The sequence below is a fragment of the Heteronotia binoei genome, chromosome 21 (assembly GCF_032191835.1).
Source record: "Heteronotia binoei isolate CCM8104 ecotype False Entrance Well chromosome 21, APGP_CSIRO_Hbin_v1, whole genome shotgun sequence".
NCBI lineage: Eukaryota > Metazoa > Chordata > Lepidosauria > Squamata > Gekkonidae > Heteronotia > Heteronotia binoei.
Window position 1 is genome coordinate 69,579,388 of NC_083243.1, and position 11,381 is coordinate 69,590,768.

Genomic DNA, 11,381 nt, shown 5'->3' on the forward strand with positions numbered 1-11,381 from the left:
GTTTAATCATATATATATATATATATATATATATATATATATATATATATATATATATATATATATGGGAGGAACGGTGGCTCAGTGGTAGAGCATCTGCTTGGGAAGCAGAAGGTCCCAGGTTCAATCCCTGGCATCTCCAAAAAAGGGTCCAGGCAAATAGGTGTGAAAAACCTCAGCTTGAGACCCTGGAGAGCCGCTGCCAGTCTGAGAAGACAATACTGACTTTGATGGACCAAGGGTCTGGTTCAGTATAGGGCAGCTTCATATGTTCATATATATATATATATATATATATATATATATATATATATATATATATATATATATATATGCATATATATATATACATATATATATATGATTTATTAGATTGGTTTTTAAACCACTGTTTAATCATATATATAAGATTATATATATATATATAAATATATATATTTATATATATAAATAAACTTAGCCATACACACATTGAATGTAACATGAGAATTACTCAACACACTTGTAAAGAAAAAAATCAAGCATACACTACATGGGTGGTACATGTTTTTACTGTAACTTTTGTTTCTGCAACTGAAAATACCAAAGATTGAACCTGGAACTGCATGCAAGCAGCTGTTCTGTGACTGAGCCATGGTCCCTCTATTGGGCCCTCACCTTTGTGAGGTCAGTAGCTGTGTGCTATTTGTATGCTGTCCTTTACTGTTTAGTTGACTACTGATGGTAGACAGAAGTGCACATGTAATCAACCATGATTAAAGACAGGTTTGGGGAGGGGGGAGTTTGAGAGCAAAGGGGTGGCTTTGACCAATATTTTTCTGCAAGGGTGGGAAGTCTCCACCAGCACATCTGCATGTGGAATTCTCCCTTTAGCAATAGATAGCTAACACATAGGAGGAGAACTTTGTCAGATGTCTTAAAAATTAATTGGAAAAGAAACACCTAAAGAAAAGCTTTCAAAAGACTTTCCTCTAAGACAGGGGTGGGGAACTTTTTTTCTGCCAAGGGCCATATGGATACTTATAACATCATTCACAGGTCATAAAAAATTATCAACTTATAAAAAGTGCTCCGCCGAGGGAGAATGATTCAGGCCAGCAAAATTAATGCAAATAATTGTTTTTCTAGTTGAAGTCATGTGGGGAGAGCCTAATCTGGCACACACATGCAAACACACCCGATCCGCAAATGCATAGGTCCAGGGCTTTTTTGTAGAAAAAGCCCAGCAGGAACTCAGTAGCATATTAGACCACATCCCCTAATATTAGTATATTAGGCCACACCATCTGGGATAATCAAGTGCAAACTGAACTGTGACAGTAACTTTTCCAGGCCCTGCAGCAATTCTGGCCAGCCAGCCAGGCCCCAGGGAGGCTGGCGCACAGTACATCTGGGCCCTGTGATCCCTGCCTGGCCCTGTGGAGGCTGCTGCTCAGTGCGGCTGGGCCCCATGATCATCGCTGGCCAGCCAGGCCCCAGAGAGGCTGCCACATGGCTCAGTTTGGCCCAGCAATCCCCAAGGGCCACACCAAGTGACCTCAAGGACCATATACGGCCCTCAGGATGGAGGTTCCCCACCCCTGCTCTAAGAACCAGCTGCATCAGCTGTCCAACAATTGAAGTCATTCAAATTTCTTATGGCATCTTTCCCTCTAGTATAGCCATTTTCCATTATTTCCTGAAAACACTGAAGACAATAGTCACAACATTCAAAGAAAACAAAGAGGTTGCCTGAGATTGCAATCATCAAGTCCTTCCTCCAGTAACACCAGATGGAGAACAACAGAGTGGTTGACGGGTTGAATTGACTAAATGCACTTCAAAGAATGTTTAAAATCTATGGAAGGAAAAGCAGATGCTGAAGCCTTAAAAGAGGTGTCAAATTTAGATGGAATCTACGGCCAACCCTTCCCCCCACAATGCAGATATCCATGGGCTACACCCACCACTTTTTCACAAAAACACATCAAGTCTACTTGAATTCACCAACCTCGCTATGGAAATATTAAAGTAATTGAACTCTGTGCATTGCACTCCACTTTCCTATTCTTGACACCCAGCTTCTAAATTAGAGGTAATTAGGGATAATGGATAGGGGGGAAAGTAGACTGATATTAAGGCATATGGTTTCTATCCCTGGAGACTGTTGCATAACTGCATGGAATGTGGAAAATGTCACAGGCCACATTAGAGACTCCTTAAAGGATGTGATAAATCCTCTGGGCTTTATTATTCACAGTTCTCAGTAAAACAGTAAGGCGCTACCTCCAATCTTCATTTTTAAAAATGCACTATGATTTCTGCCCAGGTTTATCCCCCAATAAAAGCAATGCCAATAAGGTCTGGTTCTCCGCATATCAATGAATGATGTTGACAGGTTTCTTTTTCCTTTCCAAAATGGCATACCTCCTTCGGAGGCAATCTTTCTTACAGTTCTAACTTGACGATTAAGGAACCATATCAAAAGTGTCCTTCCAGGGTGTCTGGTGCCTTTGAATCTAACTTTGAATCCTTATGGTACCCTCTCCTCACTTCCACCTCTGGTTTACCTGACACTCCTTGGTTATCTATTATGGCAAAATCTATCCTTATCTGACACTATCTCCTTCTATCCCCTTTCCTTCTTGTTCTTTCCACTCCAGGTATTCTGGCACACAGTATGGCTATTCACATACCCACAATTCTAACCTTGTGTTATTGACTTCAAAGGTACTGCTTGGTAATTTGACCATCTTTTTTCACATCCTTGTTTTTATTTTTTTTTAAAGTTTATAATTCATAATTTATATTTTGGCTCTCTATGTATATTGCTCTCTCAGTGTTTTTGTAGTACTTTTCTCTATTTTTTTGTATTTATTTTTTTATCTGAGGTCACCTCTCTGCAAGTTTTTCTAATAAAGTTGGGGAGGGGGGGTTGTTTTTTTTAAAAAAAGTGTCCTTGCAAATATTCCTTGATTGTTTAAAGGAACAAGTTAAAGGAAAATAACATAACTATATGGTCAGAAAAGCGTTATCAGATCAGTTCTATTGATTGCTTTGGTCCACTGAAGTAAAAATTAGGAATTCTTTTAAAAGCAGCTGCTCAAAGATGACTGCAGATTACTTTCTCTAGTGTCAGGACTGCTCTTGTGAGCAACTCATACTGCTGAAAATGTGAGTTTCCTACACCTATGTATTTTCTCCCCAGTCCCAATTATCTCCAGAAGTGAGTGGAGAAACCTGAACTAGACAATGAGCTTCAGTGTTAACTGTAGTAATTCTTGCTCAGATAAACTCTTAGAAAAATGCAACTCATATGTGGCTTTTTTTATACCACAATACAAAGTACACCTTTTCACTGACATATGTGCATTCAGAAGCAGGTGTATTGAACTGAAAAATGAGATTCTCATTCTCACAAGACAAATATATATCTTCACATACGTTTCCATTCACTACTGTTTATGAAAATGCAACCCGAGAAATGCCCTCAAACCTCAAGCGCATTGCATGGTATTAAAATATAGGCAACCTTGCAGCAGTCATAGGGCAATCAGGATCTCAATCTCTCTCTCATCTCCATAACAGTTTGGAGATAAATCTGGTTCGAACCTAAACTTGCACCTGCTGGGATGGTCTTGGGTCAGCCATAGCTCTGGCAGAGCTTGTCCTTGAAAAGGCAGCCACTGTAAGAGTCCTCTCAGCCCCACCCACCTCAAAGAGTGTCTGTTGTGGGGGAGGAAGATAAAGTCACTCTGGGATTCGGAGTGGAGGGCGGGATATAAATCCAATGTCTTCTTCTTCTAAAATATCACCCATCACTAAGTTATCACAGATCACAATCCATGATATTCCTGATCTTTAGTATTTTCCTGTCTGAAAATATCAGTCTTCCCTTACTCTCCCAATACCACTTCCAGTCCCCCAAAAGGATCTAAAAAAAATATTGAAACTGTTGACACTGATGTGTTTGGTGCTGCCCTCAAGCAGTTTACAGACCAAATCACTGAAGGTCAACAAAAATAATGATCTTTATTCAATCTTATACATTCTTCCTTAGATTCACAGGCTTAAAATAGGTTGGGAGAAAACATCCAAGACTAAGTTTGCAATGACTAGCCTTTCTCCTCAGTGAGTGCACAGCCTACTGTTTCTCAAACTAGAAGCAGGATCCACTGCTGAAATGAAAAGCTGTAGAAAAATATCTCTAGGAAAAGTGTAACATAAACTATTTTTAATTATTATTCTTAGATAACTTCTGTTAAACAGTAGGGACCTAGCTCCATTGGGGCAGATGAAAGAAAGGCACAGGGCTAAGCACCTGCATCAGCAGGCCCAGTTCCTCAGGCTGAGTAACATGGTGAAAGTACAGAAGTCAAGGGGCAGAAAGCTGTCAATATGAAGTAGTTTGGCAGACAGGTGAAATAGTGTGAGATGCATTATCTCTAGGTCTGGAGGACAGGAAAAATGGAACACTAAATAAAATACATTTGGAAAGGACATGATTTAATGATTTTTTTTATACCCCTGCTTATCCTAAGTGCACTGACAAATTCCTGCAAAAATAAATTGAAATGAAGGGTAAATGAATCCAGTGCCAGCCTTGCTCAATTCCCTCTCTAGACTTAACATCACGTTCAGTTCCCGTGTACTGACCCCTCTCTCAAACGGCAAATACATAGGGACCTTTAAAATAGGGTCGTCCCGCCCCCCATGCTCTGGTTGGAAAGAATCAAGCAAACAAAAACACCGTGTTATATCGATGCCTAGCAATTCAAAGACATCGCACTGCTTGACACTTGTCAGTTTGCACGCTGAACAAGCTCAACGGGAAACATGAAGGAATCGGGGGAGCAGGAAGGAGATTTCTGTTTGCACCAGAAAAGGTGGCAGATGAGAGGAGAGTCTCAGAGACTGATATTTATCTACTCCCGAGCTTTCCGTCTCCCTCCCCACCCCTGCTGTACAGTATTTCCTCCTCAACCCCGTGCAGATATTGTTTGACTGAGGACACAGTAATTGGGTTTTTCTTCTCTCTCCAGTAATTATTACCTGATTAAAGCCACTACTTTCATCATGAACAACACCCTCTCTGGGCTGGATTTAAGTGTCAATACGAGACCCCACGCAGTAAAGCACCAGCCTCACACCGAATCTCTTCTAAACCACGTTGCTCTCCGGCTGTTGCTGTTTGAGGCTCCTTCCTTTCCTGGGAAGACCCTCCTGCTCGACTCTGTCTTTGAAAGTGCCTGAACCAAGAAAACCCCGGCATGGCTGCGATACCACTCTCTGAGGCACATATGCTGCAAAATTATTTTATTCTGTTCGTTCAGAAATGCAGTTGCCGTTTCAGTTGCAGTGGGAGCCACGCTCCGTTACAGTGAGGGAAGGAGAGGCTAAATTTCAGGCAACTATTTGAACACCTACGAAAGGGCATTGAGGCTGTTGCAGTGAGGGCGTGTTTTTTTTTTCCCGCATAGCGCACTTGCGCTAGGGACGTGCGGACTTCCCTGGGTATGTGAACAGCAGTTGATCTGTGCTAGAGAATATGGACCCACGGTGTGTAGGTTTTAACGCTGCCTCTGAGTACGTCCAAAGTGGGGTTTTGCTACCGTTGAGTATGTAATCGCATCCATCTACAAATATTGGAAAGGGAAGGGGGGCTTTAAGCGTCAGGCTTGACTTGTAGCATTCTTTGTATCAGTAATCAAGTCCTATATAAGAAATAAAATCTTGAGGTTTATAGCCTGGACCGAAACGTGATTATTTAAAAAAAAAAAAAAAGCCCCACGGAGTTTAGTTGGCCTTATATTCCTGTTAGGACTGTTAAGAGTGCAGCTCTGCTTTACTCAGAAATAAATCCAATATGGTTTTAGGGTTGCAACGTCCAACTCAAGAAATATCTGGGGACTTCGGGGGTGTTTGGGGATGACTTTGGGGATGGAGCCAGGAGCAAGGGTGTGACAAGCACAATTGAACTCTGAAGGACTGCACACCTTTTAAATGCTTTCTCTCAATTTGGAAGAATGAAGGATAGGGGCACCTCCTCTTGGGACTCATAGAATTGGACTCCCTGGTCCAATATTTTTGAAACTTGGGTGTTTAGAGGAGAGGCACCGGATGCTAAGCTGATAATTTTGTGTATCTACCTCAAAAAACAGGCGGGGGGCAGCTACCCACAAATCAATTCTCCATTGTACCCTATGGCAATCGGTCTCCATAGGGCAGGATGTCAAACTCATTTGTTATAAGGGCCAGATCTTCACCTTGTCAGGCCGGCAGGGCCGGTGTGTGGGAATCAGCAAGGTAGGCAGCTGCCTGGGCACCATCTTGTCGCGGGGGCCCTCTCTGTCTCTGCTGACCCTTATGTTCCCAGTCATCCTTTCTTTGCTCCGAGCAATCAGAGCAAAGAAAGGATGAAGTGGTGCCTGCCCAGCTCCCTCTGAAGCAGGAAAGGGAATAAGGGGCAGCTGAATTCGCATTCTTTCTATTTTCAAAAGTTTTATTAGTTTCAGAAAAGATGGGGGGATAAGGATAGGGGGAAAAGAAAGATAAAAGCACAATACATTCTGATCTTGTTCTACATAAAATACTTTCAAAAAACACAAGTATGATTCTACAATATTTTCTTTACATAAATTGTCCCATATTATTTTGTCTAAGCTGTATATAATCCATTTTAAAATTTTATTGTATAGGTCTTTTGTTATTTTCCAATAATTTTGTCAATTTCAGTAAAGGTAAATTTTATAATATCAAATACAGGAAAAAAGAAATCAGTTCACACCAAAGAATCTTAAGAGTCTTGAATCTCCAGCCAAGCATATAATTTCATCCAAAATTTTCTTGCTTCTTCTTTAGATTTCCCAGCCATCAGCTGAGATAGAAAGTCCAGTTCTGCTGTCTCTAGAATTTTCCCACCAATCCATTTTCGTGGGAATTTCCTGCGATTTCCATCTCTGTGCTGGAAGGATCCTAGCTGCTGTGATAAAATGTGCCAACAAATGTCTCATCTCTCTCCAATAGTCCTCAGGAAATATGTTTAATAAAAATAGTTCTGGTTTGAAATGGATCTGAGTCTTCATGATCTTCTGTAACATTTCATGCACCATTTTCCAATAGTCTTTCACCATCTCACACGTCCACCACATATGGTAAAAGGTACCAATCTGTTTAGTACATTTCCAACATTTGTTAGACATATTGGTATAAATCTTACACAATTTCTGTGGGGTCAAGTACCATCTATAAAACATCTTGTAAAGGTTTTCTTTGAAGGCTACTGACCAAGTTAATTTAACATTAAGCTTCCACAGTTGCTCCCAATCTTCTAATGAGATATTATAACCAAAAAATTTTTGCCCATTGAACCATACAGTCCTTTACAACTTCATCTTGTGTCTTCATTTGAAACAAGTACGCATATAGTTTGGAGATTAACTTTTCTTGTGGGCCCAAAAGAATTTTGTCAAATAAGTATTGTTCTGTATTAAAGCCTGTTGCCTTGTTTTTAGCATATCTGGATTCAACTTGCATTCTCAGCCACCAGTTCATTTTAATGTCCATATTTTCCAATTCTTCTTTAGTTTTCAATTGATTATCTTTTCCCAACAAATCATCATACCTATAGCTCTGATTTGATTTTAAAAGATTTGGATGTGTAAATGCTTCTGCTGGTGAAACCCATCTTGGAATTTTTTGGTAAATTCTAGTCTTTAACCATGACCATGTATGAAACAAGGATTTTCGAAACCAGTGATTCTTAAAATAGGAGTGGCCTTCAAGTCTTTGATACTACAAATATGCATGCCATCCCATAGCTAAATCATGTCCTTCTAACAACAATTGTCTCTTGTCCTTCAACAATATCCAGTCTCTTATCCAAATAAGTGCAGATGCATTATAGTACAATTGCCAGTCTGGAAGGCCCATGCCTGCTCTTAATTTAGAGTCCTGCAATGTCTTTAATTTAATTCTAGCTTTTTTACCTTGCCATACATATTTAGCAACCATCTTGTTTAATTCTTGAAAAAATCCACTATTTAAGAATATTGGGATAGTTTGAAACAAAAATAGTAACCTTGGTAAAATATTCATCTTTATTAAGGCTATTCTTCCAATTAAAGTACAAATCATGCCATTTTTCCAAACCTTTTTTAATTTCATTAAGTAGTTTGTCATAATTATCTGCTTTTAAGTTGCTACGCCTGTTTGAGATAACCACACCTAGATATTTGATTCTTTTTTCTTACAAAAATCCTGATTTTTGCTGGAAGGATTGAATTTGTTCCATCGTCATATTCTTTGTCAAAAATTTTGTTTTATGATAATTAATCTTCAACCCTGCCCAATAACCAAATTGTTTGATTTTATTTGTCAGACACTCTATTGAGTCCATTGTCTGAATTCACATTCTTTCCAAACTCGCAGCTCGGCCCACCCCTTGCCCCCCACCCTTTTCTGCTTCAGAGGGAGCCAGGAAGAGGTCGCCTCCTTTCTTGCAAAGAAAGAAAGAGGCAGCCTCTTCATGACTCCCTCTGAAGCAGGAGAGGGCCGTGCACAAGAGTAGAGTCCTTGGGGAGGGGGTGTGGGGTTCTGCCTGGGGCGCCAGAAGCCCTAGCACTGGGTCTGTGGGTAGGGTTGCCAAGTCCAATTCAAGAAATATCTGAGGACTTTGGGGGTGGGGCCAGGAGCACAGGTGTGATAAGTAGAATTGAACTCCAAGGGAGTTCTGGCCATCACATTTAAAGGGACAGCACACCTTTTAAAATGCCTTCCTTCCATAGAAAATAATGAAGGATAGGGGCACCTTCTTTTGGGGCTTGTAGAATTGGACCCCCTGGTCCAATACTTTTGAAACTTGGGGGGCATTTTGGGAAGAGGCACTAGATGCTATACTGAAAATTTGGCACCTCTACCTCAAAAAACAGCCCCCCCTGAGCCCCCGATACCCGCGGATCAATTCCGCATCATTCCTTATGGGAATTGTTCATGGAGGTGCATAATGGCTGTGGGGGTGGGGCTTCCCCCACCGGCCAGCTGGCTGGGGGAGGGGGGAAGCCTGTAAAGCCGGGGAATCCCCCGCTGGGACCTGGGGATTGGGAAGCCTATCTGTGGGCCAGGCCATGTGTGTCATAAAATGTAATGCCAGGTAGGGAATATATACACTTTATATAGAATACAAACACCACACACACTCAACCTAATCATACCTCACTGGCTTGTTGAGCCTCAACCAACAGAAGGAAGAGAGGCTTGGCTCAGTAGCTCTGCTGTGCAAGAGAGGAGCTTTGCTCTGTAGCCTCTGTGTGATTGAGCAAGACTGGCAAAGCAAGTTGTGGTTTTATAATTTTTATTAATTTTAACTACAAAAAGAAAAAGCATAAGAACAAGTACAGAAACATCAAGGGGAGGATTACAGAGTGGGAGATCAGAAACAAAGAAAGCTGCAAATATACTGTATCAGTTACATTTTTACCTCAAAACAAAATACCTAATCCTTTCTACCTGCAAGTATTGAGTTTTCCCCTTATATTCTACCGTCTTCATTTTCCATTATACGTTTTTTACTAAGCTATTACTTAAAATATAAGTCTGAACTATTCTTCAGCAAACATAGATATAAAAAAAAATCACCAAGGTCTCAACACAGAACTAACTGGATAAGCTTAACCATATTAAAAATACAAACTGACTTGTTATTTTAACAATATCATCATTTAGATAGGCATAAAAAACAAATATTTCTTCATCCTTCTAGCTTACATACTTCTGATTTTATAATTTTTATTGATTTTAACTACAAAATAGGGAAGCAAGAGCAAAAATACATAAAAGGGGGAAAGGGCATGTACAGAGTGGGAAGAACAGAAACAAAGAAAAGTACAAATATATCAGTAATAATTCTACCTCCATATAAAATACCCAGATCATTCTACCTGCAAATATGAAGTTCTCCATATATTTTACCATCCTTGTCTTTCATTATAGAACATTTTTACTAAACTATTACTAGCAATATAAATCTAAACAATTCTTCTTAAACACAAATAAGTATAAAAAAATTCAAAGCCATCTCAACACAAAGTTGGCTAATTTAGCTTAACCAATTTGTTGGTTTAACAATATTCTTATTAAAATAAGCACATAAAATCATATCTTTATCCTTAACAAATTAAAAAGATACAACATATTAATTTGTCTATCTCAGTATAAACAGTTTCTCCAAAGGAGCATATTAAAAACAAATCTGCCAGATTACAAAACAATTCTGTTATCTGCCTTTTTAACAATTAATCCAACTCTTATACCAATATGAGCAATTTCACCAAATAAACATACTAAGAATAAATCTGCTATGTAAAAATAAATGTGTTGTCCGCACTCTTTAGCATTGATCCAAATTGACTGTGTATTTAACTAAAATTTCAACAACTCCCTTCCTTCCTTAGAATCTCCCTTGGTCTTTTAAAATCACATATCAATTCATTATTAATAATTCCATATTTGTTTACCCACAGGAAAAACCAGAACTCAGGAATCCTTCCCACCCAGACATCACACTTTGCCTTTTAAAATTGTGTGTCAGTTCTTATTGAGAGTTCCATATCCAACTATCCACAAAGAGGGAAAAAGTTCAAGAGTCCTTCTTCCTGAAAGATTTCCACATTATAATTTGCTGGCCGGAATGTACCTTCTCTCTTCTCAATGTGGCCAGCCCTCTCGATAATGGGAAGAAGAATTCTTCCCATTATCGAAAGGGCTGGCCACATTGAGAAGAGAGAAGGTGCTATTTCTTCCTCTCAGCATGACTTCACTAAATCTTGATTTCCGGTCTTGTTTTGTAACTGCGCCATAAGGATCCATTTTAGTTTTCTTTTGTTCGTTTCGGAGCAGATCACTTTCCCATTCTAATTCTGCAGACGTCACCAGAATCTCTTTAGTTCTCAGCTCATGTAGATTTGAAAGTTCGCTAGCTTTCAGCATAAAAGCTCCCATTTGCTTTTTAATCAGCTGCATTAATGAGCTAAGATCCTTTTTCAGAGAAGTAATATTCCATAATATATCTTTTTTATAAGACATTTTGCTTGGCAGTGCCATTTTTCTGTCAGCAAACTCAGTCTCTTAATCCAAGTTGAAAAGTAGCTTGAAGATCCTGTTAAATCGTCATTCCAAATCAGCTCCAGCTGAGATTTCAAATATTATCATTTCAATTTCAGTGAGATGACAGGGACCAATCTCTCTAGAATATATCTAGTTTATGTTCAGATTATATTGCAGCCAAATAATAGTCTCTTTAACATATGTCCAATTATAATACGGGTCAATTTAAGTATTTATATTCAATCCAATTCAAGTTATTACCGATACTCAAGATTGCTCTTTGACTTTTTGAGGCCTCA

General features: G+C 39.4%; 1 protein-coding gene and 1 long non-coding RNA gene across 4 annotated transcripts in view; one reads left to right on the plus strand and one right to left on the minus strand.

The window, feature by feature from the left end:
- Positions 1 to 5,213, minus strand: part of DPH6 (diphthamine biosynthesis 6) — a 474,406-nt gene extending 469,193 nt beyond the window's left edge. For all 3 annotated transcript variants that reach the window (XM_060262114.1, XM_060262113.1, XM_060262115.1), the window contains exon 1: positions 5,032 to 5,213. In XM_060262114.1, the coding sequence (XP_060118097.1) occupies positions 5,032 to 5,057 (26 nt within the window). In that variant the 5' untranslated portion in view covers positions 5,058 to 5,213. The remainder of the gene's footprint in view (positions 1 to 5,031) is intronic.
- Positions 5,214 to 5,444: 231 nt separating this feature from the next.
- LOC132589411 (uncharacterized) lies at positions 5,445 to 7,051 on the plus strand. Its single transcript, XR_009556600.1, has 2 exons — positions 5,445 to 5,597; positions 6,841 to 7,051. It is a non-coding gene; the product is annotated as an uncharacterized LOC132589411 (long non-coding RNA).
- Positions 7,052 to 11,381: the final 4,330 nt, after the last annotated feature.